This window comes from Mobula birostris, chromosome 27 (assembly GCF_030028105.1).
Source record: "Mobula birostris isolate sMobBir1 chromosome 27, sMobBir1.hap1, whole genome shotgun sequence".
Lineage (NCBI taxonomy): Eukaryota > Metazoa > Chordata > Chondrichthyes > Myliobatiformes > Myliobatidae > Mobula > Mobula birostris.
Window position 1 is genome coordinate 11207430 of NC_092396.1, and position 27402 is coordinate 11234831.

Here is a 27402-nt window from a genome sequence, read left to right on the forward strand (position 1 = left end):
AAAGGCGTACCGGTTAGCAGGTTAAGTAGTCATTAAAAATTGCTCCATCATTAGGCTAAGATTAAGATGGCTGGGTGGCAGTGCCAATTCTACGCTGAATCTCAATAAGCAAATATTTAGAGTGGAGGTCGCTAGGCTCTTGATTAGTAAGGGTGTCAAAGGTTCGGGGAGAAGGAAGGAGAATGGGGTTGAGAGAGATAGTAAATCAGCCATGATGGAATGGCAATGGGCTGAATGGCCTAATGCTGTTCCTATGTCTTACGGTATAGTTGGTGTGTATAATTCACCAAATACCTTTTACTAACTTGTTTTTATCAGATGATTTGACTTTGGTATGTTGTTGAACCAAGACACCGTTGTTCATTTAAGAGTTTTTGCTTCAGTAGACAGTATTCTTTTCCGGCACTAAATCAGTTTGATTTCCTGAGTCTGGCAGTAACATAAAAGGTAGCTGGAGTCATTACTATAATGGGTGAAACTCACCTCTTCATTAGGTGCCATTTGAGAGCTTTGCTGTGCACTGCTTCCAAGGGACTTGTAATAATCAGCCGTGCTGGGTTCTTTGTTGAAGCCTCTTGACTTTCGATTTGATTCAACCCTTTTCAATCTGTCTGGAGTTATTTCATTGGGATTTAACTGTATGTGGAGGTAAAAAAAGGTCAGAGGTTATTAATGAGAGAACTGAACTACTGGTCCACAAAAATAATTTACTGTGTACAGTCAAACAGTAAAATAAAAATTATATCATTTGGATTGACTGAAGAGTGTACATTGATTTTATTTTATTAAGAGACACAGCACAGTAACAAGCCCTTCTTGCCCAATGTAACCCCCACTTGTCCAATTACACCTACTAACCCATATGTCTTTGGAATGTGGGAGAAAACTATTCTACAAATTTATTGAGTATATGGTGACATATATGTACCTTGATAATAAAATTTACTTTGAACTTTGAAGCACCTGGAGAAACCATGTGGTCACCAGAAAAACGTACAAATTCCTCACACTCCAGACAGCGGTGGGAATTGAACCCAGGTCACTAGCACTATAATGTCAATTCACGAGCCACTACTCTATCTTGCTGCCCTTTAAGCAAATTTACCTATTTTAACTTGTTTTTAGGAAGCATCATACAACATCAATTGTTTTCTACTTCCTGAGCTGGTGGGCGGCTTTCAAGAAACTAACACCTCATAGTGGCGTCTGAATTAAGCATTCCCGATGGGACTGTGGTCGCATCCGAATAGGAAGTATATCTCTGTTTCTCTACGGTTAATGGGTCAAAGCCATGGAATCCCATACTAGTGTAGTGGTTAGCGTAACAATATTACAGCTCTATCTATAAGGTCTGGAGTTCAATTTCTGCCGTCTGTAAGGAGTTTGTACATTTTCCCCGTGACCACAAGGGCTTCTTCCAGGTGCTCTGGTTTCCTCCCACATTTCAAAGATGTACAGTTAGGGTTAGTGAGTTGTGGGAGTACTATTTTGGTGCTAAGAGTGTGGTGACATTTGCGGGCTGCCCCCCACCAGCGCAAACAACCCATTTCACTATATGCTTCGATGTGCATGTGACAGATAAAGCTGTCTTTATCGTTATCTTTATCAGACCTCGAGGACTGCAGGAGTTCAAGAAGGCAACTCACCACCAGCTTCTCAGGAGTGTTAGGCATGGACAATTAAGTGATGGCTCAGACCATATCTCATGAACAAGTAACGAACGAATCACTTTCCCTTTCCCAAAAATCCTATAGATTCAAGAGCATGGAGCCAACTCAAGATTGTTTATCGTCATTTCCCATACACGTGTAAAGTAGAACGAAATATTTGAAATAATCTCAAACTGAAACCTGAAACCCTTGGATTACTGAACTCAAGTTTTTAAATGTCTATAGTGCCATTTAAAATCATGACTACTAATGCAATATCATAATCCCAAACTGTCCTTCCAGGTGAGGCAACACTTCACCTCTGAATCTGCTGGGGATGTCTATTGCGTCCGGTGCTCCCGATGCGGCCTCCTCTACATTGGTGAGCCCTGTTGTCAACTGAGAGACTGCTTCCTTGAGCACCTCCACTCTATTTGCCAAAAGCGGAACTTCCCAGCAGTCAAACACTTAATTCCGATTGCCATTCCCATTCTGACATGTCAGGCCATGGCCTCCTCTTGTGCCACGATGAGACCATCCTTGGGGTGGAGGAGCAACATCTTATATTCCGTCTGGGTAGCCTCCAACCTAATGTCGTGAATATCAATTTCTCTTGACAGTGAAAAAAATAATCTCCTCCCCCTTCTCTCTTCTTCTGTTCCCCACTTTGGCCTCTTACTTCTTCTCAGCTGCCTATCACTTCCCCCTGGTCTCCCTCCTTCTTCCCTTTCTCCCATGGCCCCCTCTCCTCTCCTATCAGATTCCTTCCTCTCCAGCCCTTTACCTTTCCCACCCACCCAGCTTCACCCATCACCTTCTAGTTATCCTCCTTCCCCTACCCCCCAACCTTTTTATTCTGTCACCTTCCCCATTCCTTTCCAGTCCTGAGGAAAGGTCTCTGCCCAAAACACTAACTGCTTATTCATCCCCATAGCTGCCGCCTGACCTGTTGAGTTCCTCCAGCATTTTGTGTGCGTCTATTTCAGTCAGCATTTATTTTGGAAGATCTGATTTTGTGTTACTATCTCTCTAATGGACGCTTTCATAGCAGCCAGACTTTTCTTTCGAACTACACTGGGAAGAATGAAAGAAATTTGGCGCTCCCAAAGTGATTTCTGGCTCGCTCTCCTTCCACCTGTTCATTTGCCTTGTTCTCCATTGTTTGAGCTCGCATTCTTGAAATAACATTGCGATTACAGAGAAGAAAATACATTGCACAGATGCAAAGAGCCATTGACCTGGTTTCAAGTTGGCTCCTGTATTCACACATCACCAGCCAGGAAGATTACCACCTCTGGTAAAAGCCCCTTCAACCAATACCCTTATTTCCTCATTGATGAAGCGGGGGACTGAGTGGCACTGTGGTGCAGTAAGCAGACCCATTGCTTTACAACATCAGAGTCCCAGGTTCAATTCTGACCTCTGGTGCTGTCCTTGTGGAGTTTACATGTTCTCCCTGTGTCTGCCTGGCTTCCACTGGGTGCTCCTGTTTCCTCATGCATCCAATAAATATACAGGTTGCTAGGATAATTGACCCTAACATATTGGTAAGTAGTAGGCCCTGGGGGCATCCTTAAGATTGTCATAGCTGGGGGAGCTAGCAGGGATAAGCTCCCTCTATCTATTAAATGCTCCCAATGGCCTCTGATAACTGTCCAGCTCCTGGCCTCCACATGTGGCCTGGCTACTAAGCCTGACAGAACCATTTCTACTGACAGGAGAAGTAGCAAAGACGCGGTACTGGCACTTAAAACCAATTTGGGCAGATGGGGCTCATCAGCCATAGTTGGTAGCTCACCTAGGAGAAGGAAAATTCGGATCTCAAACCTCCACTGCCTTGCGGCTATACCCACTCATTGGGAAGACTTTGGGAGTAAACCCCGGGAAAAATCCGGAGCTGGAGTCTCTAAGGTTATAGGGAGAAAGCAGGAGAATGGGGTTGAGAAGGATAATAAATCACCCATGGTTGAATGGCAGAGCAGACTTGATGGGCTGAATGGCCTAGTTCTACTCCCATGTCTTATAGTCTTCAGTTTTCTTAATTGCTACAGACTGACAAGGTACTATAAACTGCTCAAAAAAACTGGGGCAGCTCCGTCAAAAAAAAACACCAGATGCTAAACCAGTTTTGGATTGGGGTGTTACCAATAAACCAATGCCTCCTTTATTCCAATTGTTTTCATAAATGTGAATTGTCCATCCTAGAACCTCAGGGGGAATTACGTTTTGGTACTTTGATATAATAAATCTAAAATCATTCAAGGAAGGGAACAGCTATTAACCTTTTTCTCTTATCTAGATACAACACAAATCTATAAACTTCAATAAATAAAAAGAAAACAAGATAAAATATTGAACAAATTCCTCATCCAATGCACATACAACACAATCATTGGAAATGTCTAGGGATCAATTATGTCCAACAAACCTCCAAGAGGACCACAACCTTGTCTTGGTTTGGAGGCTTGCGTGCCTCAATGACCCAGAAAGCGATGTTGGCTGGAGCCAGAATTTTATGCTTTGGGTGGGGCCACCCATGCCGAGCAAGCCAAAGGGTGATTAGGCCAGACTAAGAGTGGTCCACCAGTCCTCCAGGTTCAGGAGCTCAGCTCAGGGCTAACAACCCTGATTGGTAAAACAAAACTGTTATGGGAACATCAATGAAGAATCCTTCTATACCTGAGTATCAATATGGGAGCTACAAACCCATCCATGGATGGATTGGTAGGTAATGCAGAGTGGTGAGTGTGTGGAACGCCCTGCCAGGGTGGCAGTAGAGGCAATTATATCAGGGACATTTAAGAAACTCTTTGATGTAACAGGGTATTTCTGCAAAATATATCAGCCCCTTCCTGAAGAAATCACTAGCCATAAAACCAGAAGACATGCAGCAAAATTAAGCCACTCGGCCCTTCTAATCAATCATGGCTGATTTATTATCCCCCTCAATGCCATCCTCCTGCCTTCTCTCTGTAACCATTAATGCTCTTACTAATCAAGAATCTATCAACTGCCACTTTAAATATACTCAATGACTTGGCCTCTATAGCAGTCCGTGAGAATGAATTCTACAGATTCACCACCCTCTGGCTAAAGTAATTCCTCCTCATCTCTGTTGTGAAGAAACGTTCTTCTATTCGGAGGGTATGTCCTCAGGAACTAGATTCCCCCACTATAGGAATCACCCTTTCCATATTCACTCTACTTAGGCCTTTCACTATTCAGTAGGTTTCAAATGAGATCCCCCTCGTTCTTCTAAACTCCAGTGAGTACATGTCCAGTGCAATCAAATGTTCCTCATATGTTGTTGTTGTTGTTCCTCTCCACACCCCGTGCCGCACCAGGCGGCAACCTTTGCCGTTTCTCGATGCGCAACCAGCCATGGATTGAAAGCGTGCAAGGGGTCAGCTCGATTCGAACCTGAGTCCACTCGCCTCGAAGTCTGGTGTTGATGCCACTACACCATCAGCCAATATCCTCATGTGTTAATCCTTTCATTCATGAGATCATTCCCATAAATCTCCTCTGGACCCCCTCCAAAGCCAGCACATCCTTTCTTAAAGATGGGGCCTAAAACCAATGCCTTTTAAAGCCTCAGCATAACATTATTGCTTTCATATTCTATTCCTCTTGAAATAGATGCAACATTGTATATGCTTTCCTTACCACCAGCTCAACCTGCAAGTTCACCTTCATGGAATCCTGCACTGGAAACCCCCTTCCCACCACTACCCCACCCAAGTCTCTTTCCACCTCGGATTTCTGAATTGTATTCCCATTTATAAAATAGGTTACATCTCTATTCTTTCCATTCGCCTCCTTACATTAGGACTTCCTGGAATTAGGATTGTTACTGCCATGTCACAGTTATTATTGCAAACATGAAAATTACATTCCTGAGATGTACTTTCGTCCTGTGCTTCCTCTCCCACAATATATAAGGCAGATGAGACAATTTTAGGATAGGGAACAAAGTTTCAGCTCTGAACATAAACTGAGAAACCAAAACTTTCAATGTCCCATTGAGCATGATGAAAATATGTCCCATGTGCTTGGAACTAGCAAGCAAATATGAAACAGTATAACTTATATGAGTCAGGCCTCAGGAGAGGGCGAGTTTTTCAAGCAAGGTATTAATTGAAATTATTTAGCATATATTTTAAATATTAATTAATTACTATAGGTTTGCATTGCAAACTAAGAATAACATAAGTCACGATGTATCACATTGTCTAGGCACTTAACCAATCTCATCTTTTTAAAGCCACCATGGAAAGGGCTTAATGAGATGAAATAAATTTTTTTGTGTTAAATCCCACTTGTATTTGGCAATGGCCTACCTGTCTTACTTCACTCAGCTAGAGGAGGCTTCTGTGGCATTGCTGACAAATTCTTAGCAATAGTCACGATAGTGCAGATTTAGAGCTCAGATGGTATGAACAAGGGTTTGAGCCTATGAAAAGATTTAATTTTCCGGAGTCTTGAAGAAGGATCTCAGCTTGAAACGTCAACTGTTTATTCATTTCCATGGATGCTGCCTGACCTGCTGAGCTCCTCCAGCATTTGGTGTGTGTTGCTTTAATGATCTCATTTGGTTTTTGGAAGGAAGGAGGAAAGCGGAAGTCAAGTAAAAGACGGGAGTTATGGTGGAGGGTTTTAGGGAGAGCTCCAGAGGGTATGGGGGTTAGATGTAAAGGATGTCCCTCACAGGGGATGAGGAGGAAATGAGAACAGTGGGCGAGGCTGTGTGGCTGAAAGAATGTGTGGTGGAGGTAATTATTGTACTCGGCCAGGACAAGGGCAAAGCTTTTAAAAGTGAGGATGAGGCGGGTGACGGTGATTCATCGATGCATGTGAAATCAGTGGAAGCAGGTGAGAATAGTATTGCTGCTACCTTACAGCTTTGACCTTTGGTGCTACTGTATCTGGAGCCTGCTCCAATTGGATTGTCCCACCCTGTTCCACTCTCTTCCCACCCCTTGTCTGTCACTCTGCTTCCCTCCACCGCCCCTTTCTACCCAACCATCCACCTTCCTGGCCATGGGCTCTGTACCAAACACCACGTGGGTTTCCCCTGGGTTATCCAGTTTCCACCCACATCCCAAACACGTGCTGCTTGGAATCTTACAAATGGTTGCTATAAATCACCCCTGATGCGCAGGGGAGGTTGGTGAGCGTGGGAGAGATCAGGCTGCAAGGAAGTTAGCAGGGGGAGCTGGATTGACAGGATTGCCAGAAGAGGTGAATGGCCTCTTGTATTGTAAAGAAATTTGAGACTGGCCGCCAGAGTCAGGTCAGATTGCAAAAAATGAAAATATTGTTGGCAATGGAGCAGAAGTGGGAATGAAGTTCAGGCGAAGGTCAATCTCCATGCAAGTCGAGCAGCTGTTGTCTGTCGTCTCAGTTCCTGCTCCCCACGGAGCCCCCTTGAGTCCAAACCAATAAAATGGACTCCATTGGGTGGTTCTGCCATTGGGGCCTCTCTCTCCCCCAGCACTCTGCTTCCCTCCACAGTTTCTCTTCACCCATCAGCCTTCCCAGTTCTGACTGCTGTACTGGACACCACATTCTCCTTCGCAAACAGAGGAAAATGAGCAACAAAAGATCATAACACGACACAATGCATGCCTTTCACAGCATATATCAGATACAAGGCACAACTCCCTGTTGGTGAGGTTCTCGACTTACTTGTGACTTGCATTTTACTCTGCAGTCATAAAAACAAATACAGCATCTGCAGAGTAACACATGCAGAATGCTGGAGGAACTGGGCAGGTCAGGCAGGATTATGGGAAGACTCATGATGGATGGTCTCAGCCCAAAATGTTAACCGTTTATTCCCCTCCATTGATGTTGTCTGTCCTGCTGAGTTCCTCCAGCATTTTATGTGCGCTGCTCTCTTATTTTGCAGTGTAGGGTTTAGTGCAGATTTAACTCTAATGCAGTCATGATGCCAGAGATGATTTTTGTGACACTTTCCACTGCAGGTGAATTTAAAAGAAAACATACAGTGCAAAACTCTTATATATAGGGTACCTAAGACTTTTGCACAATACTGTAGTAATTTTTTTGCATTGCTGCTGCAAAAATAAAAACAGATTTCATGACATATATGAGCGATGATAAACCTGATTCTGATATGGGTCCCTATTGTGGACTGAGAGTGGGAAGGGGGTAGTGGGAGGGGAATCATGGCTGGGAAAAGGGAAAAGGAGAGGGGAGGGAGCAGAAGCACCAGAGAGACATTCTGTAATGATCAATAAACCAATTGTTTGGAATCAACTAACCTTGTTGGTTTCTTGGGACTGGGTGTCTCTGCACTCACGCCCCTGGTAGTCCTTCTCTGATACTTGTCCCACACCCCTCCTGCAGGGCTCCAACCTCGCTGTTCCCAACATCACTTGCTCCCGCCCAGATTTACAATCTCACTCTCCACTTCCCATTGACCAATACAGTTCTGTGCAAAAGTCTTAGGCACCCTAACTATATATATGTGTGACTAAGACTTTTGCACAGCACAGTACCTCGCAATGAGTGGGAAAGGGTTAGGCTGGAGAAGGGATCGAAGGAGCATAACATGGTCAGCGAGTATCAGCTTCAGACCACAATGTCAGGGAAGAAAATGTCGTTAGACTACAACGGAAAGAGCGAGCAGTGAGAACGGTCAGTTCAGAGTGCTGGTATAGTTGATGCAGATCAGCAAGCTAAACCCTGCAGAAACATTCCACTAACCTGACTTGTCTTCCCTTGAGATTGAAGAATTATCTGTTGGACTGATATAATATACTGAAATGCTTATTTGGTGGAGGTGCAGCTGATGGAAAAATGGAGGCTATGTAGGAGGGAAGAATTGGATTGATTTTGGAGTAGGTTAAAAGGTAGGCACAACATTGTGGGCTGAAGGGCCTGTACTGTGCCTATTCCCTGCACCTGGTCCATGGCCCCCCATACCTCTGCCATCCATGTATCTGTCTAAACTTTGATTAAATGTTGAAATCAAGCTTGCATGCACTACTTGCTCTGGCAGCTTTTTCAACACTCTCACGACCCCCTGAGTAAAAAGGTTTCCCCTCATGTCCCCCTTACCATTCGCTTGTTGAGGTAAACCTGACAACTCCTCACTCCTCCATCTTTCCAGGTGGAAGCAGAAGCTAGGAAACCAACGACTAACTTCTTGCATTCTACATCTATTCCATTGCAGCAGGCGGTGAAAAAGGGGAATGGTATACTGGCATTCATAGCAAGAGGATTCGAGTACAGGAGCAGGGAGGTACTACTGCAGTTGTACAAGGCCTTGGTGAGACCACACCTGGAGTATTGTGTGCAGTTTTGGTCCCCTAATCTGAGGAAAGACATTCTTGCCATAGAGGGAGCACAAAGAAGGTTCACCAGATTGATTCCTGGGATGGCAGGACTTTCATATGATGAAAGACTGGATCGACTAGGCTTATACTCTCTGGAATTTAGAAGATTGAGGGGGGATCTTATTGAAATGTATAAAATTCTAAAGGGATTGGACAGGCTAGATGTAGGAAGATTGTTCCCAATGTTGGGGAAGTCCAGAAAGAGGGGTCACAGTTTGAGGATAAAGGGGAAGCCTTTTAGTACCGAGATGAGGAAAAACTTCTTCACACAGAGAGTGGTAAATCTGTGGAATTCTCTGCCACAGGAAACAGTTGAGGCCAGTTCATTGACTATATTTAAGAGGGAGTTAGATAAGGACCTTGTGGCTAAAGGGATCAGGGGGTATGGAGAGAAGGCAGGTACAGGGTTCTGAGTTGGATGATCAGCCATGATCGTACTGAATGGCGGTGCAGGCTCGAAGGGCCGAATGGCCTACTCCTGCACCTATTTTCTATGTTTCTATGATGTTCACTCAGGCTCCAGGGAGAGCTGAATTGAAAACTGAAATGTCTTTGCCCAGTGTTCTGGTATGAAATAGATTCAAAGCCTATTGATTTCAACAAGGCTTGCATGAAATTTGCATTTCAGAAACCCTTAGATAGGTATATTGATGATAGAAAAATGGAGGGCTACATAGGAGGGAAAGGTTAGATTGATCTTGGAGTAGGTTAAAAGGTTGGCACAACATCATGGGCTGACGGACTTGTACTGGCCTGTTATATTCTATGTTCTATGAAACTTGCACCTCAAGAACTTGGACCGTTGCTGTGCGATAGGTTCCACAGGAAGAGCATGTGTGGGCAAGGCACAGCCTCAAGATAGAGGCACATCCTTTTAGAACAGAGGTGAGGAGGAATTTTTTTAGCCAGAGGGTGGTGAATCTGTGGATTTCATTTCCACAGGCGGCTGGGGAGGCCAGGTCATTGGGTGTATTTAAGGGAGAGGCTGATGTGTTCTTGATTAATCAGGGCATAAAAGGTTATGGGGAGAAGGCTGGGGAATGGGGTTGAGAGGGAAATAAATCAGCAGACTGATAGGCAGATTGGCCTAATTTTGCACCAATGTCTCATGGATAGAAACGGGCTTGAGTCTGATTATCTCCCCATTGTTCCATTGACAATCACCAGGACAATCCACAAACAATGAACACTGAGAATGGTCCAGCATTTTCAGGGAAAGTAGCAGCAAACCTTTATCATAACGTCCTCCCCTGAAGGTTCAGCCTGAAGCAAAGTTGCACTGCATGCGCCAAACAGTGTGTGGTTAGTAAGTTGTGGGCATGTTACGTACTGGGCGGCACGGCAGCGTAACGCTATTGCAGCACCAGCGACCTGCGTTCAATTCCCGTCACGGACTGTAGGGAGTTTGTACGCTATCCCTGTGGGGTTCCTTCAGCTTCCTCCCACAAAGACATATGGGTTAGTGGATTAGTGGGTTAGTTGGTCAGGTGGAGGTCACTGACACAGGACCGATTAACGAGCTGTATCTCTAAATAGAGTGTCGGCGCCAGCAGAACGAGCAGCATTCAAAGGGTTAAATCATCAAGCATGGCTTTTGTGTGTGAAAACAAATACAGCTGTCTCCTCCATTTGATCCAAATCACCCAAGCAATACAATGAACCGAAATGAGGAAGCAGGCGACAAAAAAGACATGGATTTATACAATACTACAGTCAACGGAATACAATAGATGTCTAAATTCTGCCAAATTTCACACAACAAGCCCCCTCAAAGATAATCATCAATTCCTTACTCTTTGTGCCAAGGGACCGTTGCATCCATTGCGAGGACAGATGGACATAAATGCAACTTTGTCTTACCACCAGGATATCAAATACAGGCAGTCCCCATTTTATATAAGGGTTTTGTTCCTGAGAATTGTTTGCATGCTGACTTAAGTCAGAAACGTCCATTTTCTGTAGTGACCCATATCACATTGCTTTACATACTCTTGCCATAATTGTTTCATTCCATCTAATAATCACTCTAATACTAATTATGATTAAAGATTAGCTTTATTGTCACGTACATCGAAACATATAGTGAAATGCAGCGTTTCCATCAATGACCAGGATAGTCCAAGGATGTGCTGGGAGCAGCCCATGAGCTTCGCCATACTTCCAGCACCAACATACCGTGCCTGCAGTTTACTTATTCTAACCCGTGCATCTTTGGAATGTGGGAGGAAACCAAAGCACCTGGAGGTAAATCACGTGGTCACTGGGAGAACAAACGTCTTACAGACCGCAGTGGGAATTGAACCTGGTTTGCTTATCGCTGGTGCTGTAAAGCATTACGCTAACCACTACACTACCATGCTGGCCACTATCTGTAATTGGATACAGTATATATTGATATATTGCATCCAGTTATCATTATCACTGAAATATGTTCTGAAATTTGTTCTTTTGCAGCAGCAGTACAGTGCAAGAGATAAAACTTACTATGGTACAAAAAAAATAAATCACCCAAAGCTACAAAATAGTGTTCACGAGTTCACAGACCATTCAGCAATTTGGTGGTGGATGGTAAGAAGCTGTTTTAAAATCAATGACTGCCACAAAACATTTTAGTCTTATTATTAGTTGTTCCTCTCCGCGCCTTCTGGCACATCGGGTGGCATTTGCTGTTTCTTTAGCATTTTTGTCTGTTTTTTTAAAAGGCCGGGTTGCCAGCACGGATGGAAGGTGCGCAAGGCACCGGCCGGATTTGAACCTGCGACCATTCGCATCAAAGTCCAGTGCAGATGCCTCGACACCACTGGCCATTATTACCATCTTAAAAATACTCGAAGAATGTATGGGAGAATCATAGAAAATCTACAGCACAATACAGGCCCTTCAGCTCACAATGCTGTGCTGAACATGTACTTAGAAATTACCTAAGGTTACCCGTAGTCCTCTATTTTTCTAAGCTCCGTGTACCTACCCAGGAGTCTTTTAAAAGACCCTATCGTATCCGCCTTCACCACTGTCACCGGCAGCCCATTCCACGCACTCACCACTCTCTGCGTAAAAATCTTACCCCTGACATCACCTCTGTACCTAATTCCAAGCACTCACCACTCTCTGCGTAAAAATCTTACCCCTGACATCACCTCTGTACCTAATTCCAAGCACCTTAAGATTGTGCCCTCTCGTGCTAGCCATTTCAGCCCTGGGAAAAAGCTGACTATCCACACGATCAGTGCCTCTCATCATCTTATACACCTCTATCAGGTCACCTCTCATCCTCCGTCACTCCAAGGAGAAAAGGCCGAGTTCACTCAACCTATTCTCATAAGGCATGCTCCCCAATCCAGGCAACATCCTTGTAAATCTCCTCTGCACCCTTTCTATGGTTTCCACATCCTTCCTACAGTGAGGTGACCAGAACTGAGCATAGTACTCCAAGTGGGTCCTGACTAGGGTCCTATATAGCTGCAACATAACCTCTCAGCTCTTAAACTCAATCCCACGATTGATGAAAGCCAATGCACCGCATGCTTTCTTAACTACAGAGTCAACTTGCGCAGCAGCTTGGAGTGTCCTATGGACTCGGACCCCAAGATCCCTCTGATCCTCCACACTGCCAAGAGTTCTACCATTAATACTATTCTGCCATCGTATTTGACCTACCAAAATGAACCACCTCACAGTTATCTGGGTTGAACTCCATCTGCTACTTAGTCCAATTTTGCATCCTATCGATGTTCCGCTGTAACTTTTGACAGCCCTCCACACTGTCCACAACACCCCCAACCTTTGTGTCATTAGCAAATTTACTAACCCATCCCTCCACTTCCTCATCCAGGTCATTTATAAAAATCACGAAGAGAAGGGGTCCCTGAACAGATCCCTGAGGCACACCACTAGTCATCGACCACCATGCAGAATATGACCCATCTACGACCCCTCTGCCTTCTGTGAGCAAGCTAATTCTGGATCCACAAAGCAATGTCCCCTTGGATCCCATGCCTCCTTACTTCCTCAATAAGCTTTGCATGGGGTACCTTATCAAGTGGCTTGCTGAAATCCATCCATACGACATAGACTGCTCTACCTTCATCGATGTGTTTAGTCACATCCTCAAAAAATTCAGTTAGGCTCATAAGGCACGATCTGCCTTTGACAAAGCCATGCTGACTATTCCTAATCATATTATGCCTCTCCAAATGTCAGATGTTCATAAATCCTGCCTATCAGGATCTTTTCCATCAACTTACCAACCACTCAAGTAAGACTCATTGGTCTAAAATTTCCTGGGTTATCTCTACTCCCTTTCGTGAATAAGGGAACAACATCTGCAACCCTCCAATCCTCCGGAATGTCTCCCGTCCCCATTGATGATATAAAGATCATTGCCAGAGCCTCAGTAATCTCCTCCCTCGCTTCCCGTAGTAGCCTGGGGTACATCTCACCCTGTCCCGGAGACTTATCCAACTGGATGCTTTCCAAAAGCTCCAGCACATCCTCTTTCTTAATGTCTATATGCTCAAGCTTTTCAATCTGTTGTAAGTCATCCCTACCATCACCAAGATCCCTTTCTGTAGTGAATACTGAAGCAAAGTATTCATTAAGTATCTCTGCTATCTCCTCCGGTTCTATACTCACTTTTCCACTGTCACACTTGATTGGTCCCATTCTCTCACGTCTTATCCTCTTGCTCTTCACATACTTGTAGAATGCCTTGGGGTTTTCCTTAATTCTGCGCACCAAGGCATTCTCACGGCCCCTTATGGCTCTGCTAATTTCATTCTTAAACTCCTTCCTGCTAGCCTAATAATCTTCTAGATCTTTATCATTACCTAGTTTTTTGAACCTTTCGTAAGCTTTTCATTTCTTCTTAATGAGATTTTCAACAGCCTTTGTACACCATGGTTCCTGTACCCTCCCACCCTTTCCCTGTCTCATTGGTATGTACCTAGACAGAACGCCATGCAAATATCCCCTGAACATTTGCCACCTTTCTGCCATACATTTCTGTGAGAACATCTGTTCGCAATTTATGCTTCCAATTTCCTGCCTGATAGCTTCATATTTCCCCTTACTTCAATTAAGTGCTTTCCTAACTTGTCTGTTCCTATCCCCCTCCAATGCTACAATAAAGGAGATAGAATTATGATCACTATCTCCAAAATGCTCTCCACTGAGAGACCTGGCACCTGATCAGGTTCATTTCCCAATACCAGATCAAGTACAGCCTCTCCTCTTGTAGGCTTATCTACATATTTTGTCAGGAAAGCTTCCTGAACACACCTAACATACTCCACCCCATGTAAACCCCTTGCTCTAGGGAGAAGCCAATCAATATTTGGAAAATCAAAAATCTCTCACCATGACAACCCTGTTATTATTATACCTTTCCAGAATCTGTCTCCCTATTTGCTCCTCTTTGTCCCTGTTACTATTGGATAGTCTACAAAAACCACCCAGTAGAGTTATTGACCGCTTCCTGTTTCTAACTTCCACCCACAGAGACTCAGTAGACAATCTCTCCAGAACTTCCTCCTTTTCTGCAGCCATGACACTATTTCTGATCAACAGTGCCACACCCCCACCTCTTTTGCTTCCCTCCCTGTCCTTTCTGAAACATCTATAGCCTGGCACTCTAATTAACCATTCCTGCCCCTGAGCCATCTAAGTCTCTGTAATGGCCACAACATCATAGCTCCAAGTACTGATCCACACTCTAAGCTCATCTGCTTTGTTCATGATACTTCTTGCATTAAAATAAAATGTGTAAATTTGTGTTAATTTGAATATCTGTAAGTGAGGTCATCTGTGACCTGAGGAATTCCTGTATTTAAAACAAGGATGGTGACCCAACGAGAAAGTGAATCAAACATGTGTTTGTTCTGTCTCCTTGTCACTGGTTCAATCATAGAGATTGTTTATAAAATGTCACAGAAATATCAATAACTTGAAGAAATTCTGTCCTGGGTTTGCCATCTGACCAAGTATGAACGGTGAGATATATGGGCCTCAATGTAATCTTATAAATAGCCATTTTGACCATAAGACATGGGAGCAGAATTAGGCCATTTGGCCCATCAAGTCTGCTCCGCAATTCCATCATGGCTGATTTATTATTCCTCTCAACCCCATTATGTGTGGCGCGTGGCCAAGTGGTTAGGGTGTTGGACTAGCGATCTGGAGGTTGTGGGTTCGAGCCTCAGCCGAGGCAGCATGTGTCCTTGAGCAAGGCACTTAACCACACAATGCTCCAGTCTACCCGGCTGAGTTGGGTACCGGCAAAAATGCTGGGGGTTAACCTCGCAATAGACTGGCGTCCTTTCCGGGGGGAGTCTCGTACTCTCAGTCGCTTCACGCCACGGAAACCAGCATAAGCTCCAGCCTGATGGGCCACAAGGCTCGTGACAGACTTTAATCTTTAATCAACCCCATTCTGATGGCTTCTCCCTGTAACCCTTAACATCCTTACTAATCAACAACCTATCAACCTCCGCTTTAAATACACTCAATGATTTGGTCTCCACTACCATCTGTGGTAATGAATTCCACAGATTCACCACCCTCTAGCTAAAGAAATTCCTCCTCATTTCTTTTCTAAATCTGAGGGTCTATCCTCTGGTCCTAGCAACTACCTCTTCATGCCACTCAATATTTGGGCTCTCAACCTCCTTGCACAAACTAACAGTGTTGTTTTCACACCGTTTCATTGGATTGACCAATGCAGGAGGCCGCTCAGCCCATCTTGTTTCTGCCAGTACTCAGAAAGGGCCATCTCATTTAATCCACTGACCCAGGACATTGCCACCATCAGGAAGAAGGTACAGGAGCCTCCGGACCCATAGCACCAGGTTCAGGAACTGTTAATACCCTTAAACCATCAGGCTCTTGAACCAGAGGGGACAGTTCACTCAACCTCACTTGTCCCATCTGTGAAATGTTCCCACAACCTATGGACTCACTTTCGAGGACTCTTTATCTCAAGTACTCGATATTTATTGTTATTTATTTGATTATGTACTTGCAGAGTTTCTTGTCTTTTACACACTGGTTGAATGCCCAGGTTGGTGTGGTCTTTTGTTGTTTCTGTTATGGATTTATTGAGTTTGCCTGCGAGAAAATGAATCTCAGGGTTGTATTCGGTGTCAAAGCTTACTTTGATGATAAATTTATTTTAAGCTCTTGAACTCTGAATCTGTTTCCCACAAAACCCCTCCATTGATTGTGGGTATTGATCTAATTCCCTTTGAGACTAGCCTGTTACGTTGATTTCCCCTCTTCTCTTTGATGTTACATTGCAGCCCCTTCGGCCCACAATGTTGTTCTGTCCCTTTAACCTACCGTTAAGATCAATCTAATCCTCCCCTCCCATACAGCTCTCCACTTTCCTTTCACCTTGCCTTCCTCTGTGGAAACATTATAATTCAAATACACAGCATTGACTTTATAGCAAATGCAGATAAGGGAAAACAAATAGATTGGATGTTAAAACCATTCCAATAAGCCAATGTTATTAGGAGTGGGACTGACAGCCTGTCACCTGCCTGGCTGCATTCTATTCTTTAGTCGGTGTTCAGGGCTACTGCGCAACCTGCTTTTACAATGGGGGATCTGATTTTGAAAAGACAATTTGCATACACCTGTAGATGCATCTATTGAAGGCTTACAGGCAGGTGTCAGATTCAGCCTGAAATGGTTGTAAATTCACTGCTGCTCCACTGTAACCTACAAATTCCAGTAGGAATGAGCTGTTCACATGAAATCATTCAGTCTGCAAAGTAACATGTAAGGAGATATTCTGTGCTGGGAGATTGTCCCAACTTGTAAGGTGCCCTGCATTATTTATTGAGGACCAAATTTAAAACAGATAGCTGAAAAGAGCTCTTTTAAACTCACCATCTTAGAAACTTGAGTTACTTTCACTATTGCACGCAGCCTAACTAGAAGTTGCCTTTTATAATTATTGTCGAATCAGGCGATGACTGGGATTAGTGAGGCATTTCTAGGTAACAAGCACAAAATGCTGGAGGAACTCAGCAGGCTAGGCAGCATCTATAGAAAAGAGTAAACAGTTGAAGTTTCGGGCCGAAACCCTTCATCGGGACTTGTTTACTCTTTTCCATAGATGTTGCCTGGCCTGCTGAGTTCCTCCAGCATTTTGTGTGTTTTGCCTTGGATTTCCAGCATCTGCAGATTTTCTCTTGGTTAGCTGTTTTTAGTTGCCTGATTCCCACTGGTAATATGCTGACCGGGGGGGATGGTCCTCACATCCTCGGCTGGTACTGCACACTCTCAGAATGCCACTTTTATCCCCTAACCTCTTGGTCTTTATGCCTCCTTACGTGAAGGAAGACGTCCTTCAATAAACCACAGATCAAAGTCCCTACTCAAAAGCACACACAATCCTCATTTTTACTCCAACATGTTAAGTGGGGTGACTTATTCAAATGAGATCATCACCTGAGGTAAAGTAGTTGAATGCTGAGAGTACAAAGGCTAAGATTCAGACCAATAATATTATAGAGAAATTTTAGACAAACATGGAGCACAATGTTAAGGAAAAGCAAGTAATGCATCTTATCTACTGTGAACTTGCTGATATATTAACTAAATCCAACACCTCGTTGGTATAGAAAGTCTGCTAAATGTAAAATAAAATTTCTTCTGAAGTGTTATGTTGTTGGGAAGTCTTTGAATGACAAGGATAAAATTGGGAGAAAGGACAAAGACTTTAGTTTGACTGCATCAAAATTTCTGATTCCTAACTAGGATGTTTTGGTTTTGAGTGGTTCTTTCAAGACAATTTTAATTTTCTTTTTAATGTCTCTAGTCCTACAGAACTCAGAAACTGATAACTCCACATCAAATATAAACAGTTACCATGTTGAAACACAGAACAGGCTTGAAAATTAAAACATCCCACCTACCTGTGGTTGCATAAGCACAGCTAGGAAGATACCGATGTTGTCCCAAGTATGAGGATGGCACTGAAGCCCAGAGTTGATACCTGACTCACCACCTACACTCTGGCTAGCTTCTACTGTTACCATGACCTTTAATAAATTATATAAACCTATCAGCTGTAATGAAAATGACATCATTCATTGTCACTGCCAATCAAATTCCTCTTTTTCTGTGTGTGGGTTTTATTCTTTACATACTGAACGATAAGTAATGGTTAGATTATTGTCTCTGAGCTAGGTAAACGTCATTGACAGCTAGACGTGTAGCAACCAGGACAGGAGCGCAGAGAACAAAAGCCCCAATAACAACAAATTAATATGAATGTTTACAAAGTGCTGGGTGTCTTTTGGAAGATGAATGTTTGTCAACTGCCTGAAATAATTTTTCTGAAAAGATCTCAAGGAAAAGAGATCATTTTCCCTTCATGTCAGTGGTGAGAATCCAGCTGACCATTGTGGAAAAGGTTGTTGGAGTCAGAAGCCTCCCTGTCTGACCCCCAGGTAGTTCCGAAATGGTAATGTAAGCCAGAGTATGAAGGAAGAGGGACAAAATTTGGATTCACTAATGAGAGAAAAGATCAGTCAAGAAAATCCACTTCATTCAACTGTAGTTCCTTCACCTCCCTCAGGGTCAGAGGTCTGTGAGTTGTGTCCCACTGTGGAGCTCAAGCAGGTTATGGCATGCTGGCCCTCTGGAGTAGTGCTGTCTGGTTGGGGTGCCAACTGTTAGGCAAAACATTAAATTTCCCTGGCTGGCGGCGGCAGGAGATGTGAAATATTCCACCGCATTTCTCAAAGAAGGATAAGAACGTGTCCTGGTCACCTGTCATGCCGGGAACAGATGATACAGTCATCATCGTGCTGCAGTTTGTGGGATCTTGCTGTGCACGTGTGGGCAGGCTGGTTTCCAATATTGCAGCAGTCATTCCAAAATTTAGCTCCTAGTCCTCTGGAAATTTTGAGGGTGTGGAAGACAAAATACAGGCCTTTCTTTTATGTCTGAGAGTCCAGAGCCAAGGGCTGGAGGCCTATAGGCGGCCTATCCTGGGGTTCGGAGGCCTTTCTGGGTGCTTGAGTGGGTGGGAGGGTGGGAAAGGGGCTTGCTTTGCTATTGTTTTTTTTTTGCTTTGTTATTGTTGCATACCAGCTGGTTCAGGTGACTTATCTATCTTTAGACCTTTCGGTTTCCCAAGAACCTTCTCTCTAGTTATGGTAACTTCACACATTTCATGTCCCCTGACATCTGGAATGTACACCATACTGCTAATGTCTTCCACAGTGAAGACTGATACAAAATATTTATTCAGTTTGTCCACCGTTTCTACCTTTCCAGCATTGTTTTCCAGCAGACCGATATCCACTCTCACCTCTCTTTTACACTTTATGTACCTGAATAAACTTTTGGTATTCTCTTTAATACTATTAGCTAGCTTACTTTTGTATTCCATCTTTACCTTCTTAATGACTTTTTTTTAGTTGCCTTTTGTTGGCTTCTAAAAGCTTCCCAATCCTCTAACTTCCCACTAATCTTTGCCCTATTATATGCCCTCTCTTTGGCTGTTATGTTAGCTTTGACTTCTCTTGTTAGCCATGGCTGTGTCATCTTTCCTTTAGAATACTTCTTTTCCCTTTGGGATGTATATATCCTGTGCTTTTCTCTGCATTTTTCTGGAAGTTTCTTAGCTTTCCTGCAACAGATTCGACAACACTATAATCTGACTATTTTAAAGGTAAATTGATATAACTAGGATGTTGGTATCATGTTAGTCGGAGCTAGCTTTTTTTCCAGTCAATGTGCTTTACAGGCCCAAAAGGCTTTTTAAGGCACTGGTGAGACCTCACTGAGAATTGTGAGCTGTTTCGGGCCCCTTATCTGAGAAAAACTGTGCTGACATTGAACAGGGTTCAAAGGAGACTCCTGAAAATTATCCTGGGGTTGAAAGGCTTGCCATATGAGGAGCGTTTGATGGCTCTGGGCCAGAACTCACCAGAATTCAGAATATTGAAAGGCCTCGATAGAATGGATGTGAAGGTGTTTCCCATGGCGTGGGAGTCTTGGACCAGAGTACACAGCCTCAGAATAGAGGGTCCATTTAGAACAGAGATGAGGTTTGAATTTCTTTAGCCAGAGAGAGGTGAATCTGTGCAATTTGGTACCATGGGTGGCTTTGGATGTCAGGTCATTGGGTGTATTTAATGCAGAGCTTGATAGATTCTTCATTAATCAGGGAAGCACGGAGTACAGGGAGAAGGCAGATGATTGGGTCTGAGAGGAAAATAGATCAGCCATGATGAAATGGCAGAGCAGACTCGATGGGCCAAATGGCCCAATTCTGCTCCTATATCTTATGGTCTTACAATATAAGAAAGGGAAGTTTTAAAGGGAATTTGAGAAACAATTTAGGGCCGTGAGTATCTGGAATGAGTGGTTGAGCTGGGTACAATGGCAACATCTAAGAGCAATCTGCGTACAATACTGGGCAAGAGTCATCGGCACATATGCTGTTTTTTAGATATGGTGCCTAGGACCTTTACACAGTACTGTAGTAATTTTATGTATTGCACTGTACTGCTGCCACAAAGCAAATTTCAGACATGTGTGAGTGATGATAAACCTGATTCTGATATGGGTCTCCAGTGTGGACTGAGAGTGGGAAGGGGGCAGAGAGGGGGAGAGATATTTTGATATTCTACAAATCAGGAATTGAAAAGAGGAAGGAGTCTCACCCCAAATGGTAGGTCATTTATTCCCCTCCGTTGATGCTTCCTGACTTGCTGAATTCCTCCAGCATTCTGTTATGCTTAAAATTTACCACCTTGTGTTTTATTGCCTCCTCTGGTCAGGTGTGTGAAACTGTGCAAAAGTCTTTGGCACATACATATAGCCTGGGTACATAAGACTTCTGCACAGTACTGTGGTAATTTAATGTATTGTACTGTACAGACACCACAAAAAAACAAATTTCATGACATACGTTAGTGATGATAAACCTGATTCTGATATGGGTCTCTACTGGGGACTGAGAGTGCGAAGGGGGCAGGGAGAGGGGAATCATGGTTGGGAAAAGGGGAAGGGAGAGGGGAGGGCGCGGGAGGCACCAGAGAGACATTCTGTAATGATCAATAAACCAATTGTTTGCAATCAAATGACCTTGCCTGGTGTCTCAGGGCTGGGTGTGTCTGCACCCACACCAACCCCCTATCCGTGGCACTCTTTCTCTGCCACCTGCCCCACACCCCTCCCATGGTACTCCACCCCACCATTAACCTAACACTCTTTGCTCTCACCCGATTTACAAACTCACTCTCCGTTCCACGTTGAGAAACATAGCACTGTGCAAAAGTCTGTGTGTATATATGAATGAGGGTTATGGGCCGAACACAGGTAACTGGGACTAGTAGGACGGAAGCCGTGATTGGCATGGAGAGTTAGTCCAAAGGGCCTGTTTCTCCCTGTGTTACCCTCTTACTCTAGGTAGGTATCTGGCTCATCTTTACAAAGCTCACTTCTCTAGATGCAAGTAGATAGTGTGGGGGACCACCACAACTCCATCCAAGAGTCAATTAGTGCAAAAAGTACCAAGGAAGACAAACACCAGCAACCTACCATTGATCCACTGCACACCACGCACTGTGATAAAGCTGAGAAAATACTCGTTCTGAGATAGCTACTGAAACTTCACACAAAAACCCACACTGTTTACTTTCTATATGTTTCTGCAGTCAAATATTGAGGAGTCAAGACAATATTTACCTGAATGGCAAGGATGTGCTGAACTCTAATAGATTGTTTAAAAGGTCTGATTGTTTCTGTGTGTGCTGAAATGAAAAGAAAAAAAACCCTTTACTGATATACTGTAAGGCTTTTCTTCAGGAAGTTTCAACTGTACCCGATGAATACCCACTCAAAATGTACTTCATGAGAATAAGACACTTAAGGGCGTTCTACAGGGAAGTATTATACAAATAAACAAGAGAAAATCTGCAGATGCTAGAAATCCAAAATGCTGGAGGAACTCAGCAGGACAGACAGTGTCTATGGAAAAAGGACAGTTGACGTCTCGGGCTGAGACCATTCCATGGATTTTTTTCAAAGATGCTGCTTGGCCTGCTAAGTTTCTCCAGCATTTTGTGTATTATATAAATATATGGGGTTTCCTCATTAAAGCAATCTGTTACTGAAAAAAACTACAATTTCTTCCTGTTAATACAGTGGCAGATTCCTGTCAGCAGGAGAAAAGTTGCCCCGGTGCCTCAGGTGATTGTAGGGCAGGGATTTTGTGTTGTGTCACTCCTGTGGTCCCACGGGCAGCCATGCACAATATCCAAATAATGGAGTTAATCAAGGGATAAACGTCTAAAACAATCTTGATTGGATCCATGACATCTTCCTGGTTATTGTCTCACCTACAGATGCCAATTTGGCCAAAGCACTCTAGTTTAAGGGCAAGTGTGTGACTCACCCAGTTACAGTTGGCACTACAGAGAGATAGGCATGGATATCTGGGGTTACTCCAGTTTGGCTGTGCTGGGACAAATATAAAGAGACAATAACTCTCAGAGCAACCTGTGCTTTAGTTGAATTAAGAATATCGGGTAGATCATGGCGGATGTTCCTTACTGTTATTTGACTAATGGAGTGGGATCCTCTACATACCCAGACTGTATTCCTCATTGTTAGAAGATTGAGAGAGAGAGAGGGAGCAACCAATATACATTAATACATGTGTTGGCGTATTCTGGATGGCCATGACCACCAATCACTTCCTCCGCCACATTGACCAAGTCCATTGGAGGAGGTCAGATATACTGAGCTGAGAGGACAGAGACATTTACTTTCCCCCTCATTTCTAACCCAGCCACGGGCCAGCTCCATTCTTTTAATAGTGTCACTGAGCTGGATGTAAAGGGTTAAATAAAGCTTGCGGCTTCCTTTGTTTGACTATGATCCCTATGTCATACATCGCTACACAAAACGGATGAATGAACTGAATTTATATCAGTTCAGTATATAGCCAGGGCTTTTCTCTTTGGAGTAAAAGAGACAACTTGATAGCTGTGTGTAAGATTATGAGAGGCATAGAGGGAGTGGACAGCCAGCACCTCTTTCCGAGGAGGGCAGCAGCTAATAGCAGAAGACATCCCTTTTAGGTGACTGGAGGAAAGTGACAGAAGTAGGGTTTTTAACTGCATTTAAAACTATTTAAAGAGTATGGTACTATAATCATGTAATAAATAACAGCAGTCAATTGGTAGACCGTTCATCATCATCATCATCATTATGTGATGTGGGCAGTCATGGTCCTTTCATGAACATGATTGTTCATGGCAAATTTTTCTACAGAAATGGTTTGCCATTGCCTTCTTCTGGGCAGTGTCTTTACAAGATGGATGACTTCAGCCACTGTCAATGCTCTTCAGAGATTGTCTGTCTGGTGTCAGTGGTCGCAAAACCAGGACTTGTGATCTGCACCCGCTGCTCATACAACCTGCTCCCCATGGCTTCACCTGACCCTGATCGGTGGGGGTGGGGGGTGGGTTAGGAAAGCAGGTGCTACACCTTGCCCAAGGGTGACCTGCGGGCTAGTGGAAGGAAGGAATGCCTTACACCTCCTTTGGTAGAGATGTATCTTCATCCCGCAGTTCACCATAGACTGCTAGTTCTCACAAAATAATTTTGTTACTGGATTTAAAGATGTTAAGATGTTGAATGAAGGGATGTCAGAGGTAGGTTTTTTACATGGAGAGAATTGTGTGCCTGGAATTTATCAACATCTGGTTTAAATATACCCAATGACTTGGTCTCTACAACTGTCTGTGCCAATGAATTCCACAGATTCACCACCCTCTGGTTAAAGAAATTCCTTCTCATCACTGTTCTAAAAGGGTGTTCCTCTTCTGGTCTTGGACTCACATCCTCTGCACATCCACTCTTTCTTGGCCTTTCAATATTCGATAGGTTTCAATGAGATTCCCCCCCCCCCCAATTCTTTCTTTCTTTTCAAATCTTTTTATTATTATTATCCAAAATTAACAAGAGTACATCGAAGTAGGCAACACTTACAATGTCTCAAGAAAAAAAACATTGTTTTAAAGATTGAAAAAATTTTGGTGACAAAAAAAAAGAGAAATAAAACCCCTACTAAGCAAGGAAAAGTGAGGGAAAAAAAACACATTAGGTGTTCAACCCCGGAGCCATGCACCATACAAAAAGCTTCTAAAGATAAACATCAAACCGCCAGCAAGAAAAAAAAATGTACCAAAAATTTACAATTAGATCATGGAGGAAATCTATCAATTAACTCAAATGATAGTAACGAGCAACTGAACCCCATCTTTTCTCAAAATCAAACATAGGTCCAAAAGTTCAACTTCTAATTTTCTCCAAACTAAGACATAGCATCACTTGAGAGAACCATTGTGACAAAATGGGAGCCGATGCATCCTTCCACTTCAACAAAATGGCCCTGCTAGATATCAATGTAACAAATGCAATAACACGTTGGTCAGACAAAGAGATACCGCGGATATTTTGAGGAATAATTCCAAGAAGCACAGCTAATTTGTTAGGTTGTAAATTAATTTTAAGTGCTTTAGAAATTGTAGAAAAAACTGACTTCCAGAACTGTTCCAGTATAGAACAGGACCGAAACATGTGTGTCAGTGTAGCTGTCTCAATTTTACATCTATCACAATAACTATCAACATTAGGAAACATTTTAGACAATCTCTCCTTCGTCAAATAGTAACGATGTACAATTTTAAATTGAATCAGTGAATGACTAGCACAGATAGAAGAAGAATTAACCAGCTTCAGAATCCACGTCCAGTCCTCCGTCATAAAAGTCAAATTAAGTTCCTTTTCCCAATCTTGTTTAATCTTAAATAAAGGACGCTTATCCCATTGTAATAGTAGATTATAAATTCTTCCAATGGAAGCCTTCATCAAATGGGTTCATACTCATAATAGTATCTAACAGGTCGGCATCCAATATGTAAGGAAAATTACTTAAATATTTTTGTAAGAAATGTCTAACTTGAAGGTATTGTAAAAAGTGTGAGTATGAAAGAGAATATTTATCAATTAATTGTTCAAAGGACATCAGTCTATCTTCTTTAAATAAATCCAGAAAAGAATGAATACCTTTATTTTTCCAAAGTACAAAAATTGGATCACTCAAAGAAGGCTTAAAAATTAATTTTGATAAAGTAAACTACAAAGTTTAAATTTTTTAAGATTAAGAAAATTACGGATCTGGAGCCAAGTTTGTAAAGAATGCTTAATCACAGGGTATAAATTTAAATTAGCAACTTTAGCTAATTGTATAGGTAAAGCAGCTGCTCACCACACCCCCCCCCCGCCCATTCTTTTAAACTCCAGCAAGAGCAGGCCCAATGTCATCAAGTCCTCCTCATATGTTAACCCTTTCATTCCCGGGATTATTCTTGTGAACCTCCTCCAGACCTCCTCCAATGTCAGCACATCCTTTTTTAGATAAGGGGGCCAAAACTGCTCACAATATCTGGCTCTACCACCTCTGGCAGCTCATTCTATTTACCTACTTTCCTCCGCGTGGAAAACGTGCCTTTCACACCCACTTAAATCTTTCCCCTTTCAGCTTAAACCGAAGCTCTCTGTTGACTGTTCTATGCTGGGGAAAAAAAAAACAATAACTATCTACCTATATATACTCCTCATAATTCCATATACCCCTCAGCCTCCTTCCATCCAGGGAAAACTGTCCCAGCCTACGTAATCTCACTTTTTAACATAAACCCACCAATCCTGGCAGCATTCCTCTGAACCTTTTCTGCATCTTCTAATTGGTAATGTTTATTTATGGACTGGAAAGCAACTAGTCAAAGAGCATACGATTACTCAGTAGGTCAGACAGCAGCCATGGAGAGAAATAGTTATCCTTTCAGCCAATGACTGAAATAAGTGCAGAGAGACAATTTTACATAGGACTCTTCCAAAGTATGCCTCAGCTGTTGAAATACATTTATATTTTACTGATGTTAAAACTACTTGGAGCGCTGGCACTAAGGAATGTTGCAGTCAGTCTATTAACTGCTAGCACCCACAAGATAAGAGTTTAGTAACCAGATTTAAAGAGTTGAAAGAAGGATAACTTTTGGAAATATTAGAAATCATTGCCTGCCCTCTGGTTAAATGAGATGACAAGTTTGTTTTTTTTAATGTTCACCTGTTAGAGGACAGGGCCTTGGCATAAGATCTTGTCTAACATTGCACAGAACTCCAGAAGAGTTGGTTTATGGCAACGGATGGATTTGAACCCACAACCTTCCGAGCCACAGCAGTTAGACTATGACACGGTAGCATAATGTTAGCATAACGCCTTACAGTGCCGGCGACCTGGGTTCAATTCCCGCCACTGACAGTAAAGAGTTTGTTTGTTCTTCCCGTGACAGGGTGGGTTTCCTCCAGGTGCTCTGGTTTCCTCCCACAGTCCAAAGACGTACTGGTTGGTAGGTTAATTGGTGATTGTAAATTGTCCTGTGATTAGAGAGGGTTAAATCAGGGTTGCTGGGCAGTCCAGCTCAAAGGGCCGGAAGGGCCCTTTCCGTGCTGTAACTCAATAATGAAAAAATAGAACTCTTCCCTACCCCGCTAATTGTTTCCAAGAAGCCTTGAGCCTGACGGAATGAACATTGATTTCTTTAACTGCTGGTAATTTCTACCCCTCCGCCTCTCCTTTTTTCTGCTCTCCATTCTGGCTCCCCTCTTACCCCTTTTCCTCTCTTTACCTGCCTATCGCCTCCCTTTTGGCACCCTTCCCATTTCTCCCACGGCCTACTGTGCTCTCCTATCAAATTCCTTCTTCTCCCAGCTCCTCACTTCGTTCCCTCCCCCACCCACCTGGTCTCACCTATCATCCGCTAGCCTATACTCCTTCTCACCACCCCCCCCACCCCACCCACCTTCTTACTCTGGTTTCTTTCCCCTTCCTCTCCAGTCCTGATGCAGGGTCTCAGCCCAAATGAGCAACTGTTTATTCCTGTCCATAGATGACCTGCTGAACTCCTCCACCATTTTGTGTGTGTGTGTGTGTGTGTTAGTTACTCTGGATTTCCAGCGTCTGCACTATCTCTTGTGTTTATGCACCCACACCTGCCCATTCTTGACATGTTGGGCTGCTGAAAGGAGTTTGATACGTTATAGGTTTCATTAAACTTTAAAAAGAAATATGTACTGTACTTGTTTGCTTTCTCTTTTGTTTTCCCCTCAATAATCACTCTTGCTCTCTGCATTTGTTTTGCCCCCAGCTTTGCACAGCTTTCTTCTCTAATGACCTAATTTAAAAGGATCTTTTTCCCCGAATAATGAATTGTCACCAAATACTTGCAGAAGGGAGCTTCAATTTTTAATGAGTTGATAGCCTGCTGGAGCCATGATCAAAATCACAAGGGAAA

General features: G+C 43.2%; 1 protein-coding gene across 1 annotated transcript in view; it reads right to left on the bottom strand.

The window, feature by feature from the left end:
* The window catches only part of espn (espin), a 190944-nt gene that overhangs the window by 76402 nt on the left and 87140 nt on the right, over nucleotides 1-27402 (bottom strand). Inside the window, exon 8 of the mRNA XM_072244761.1 lies at nucleotides 484-636. Coding sequence (XP_072100862.1) covers nucleotides 484-636 — 153 coding nt within the window. The remainder of the gene's footprint in view (nucleotides 1-483; nucleotides 637-27402) is intronic.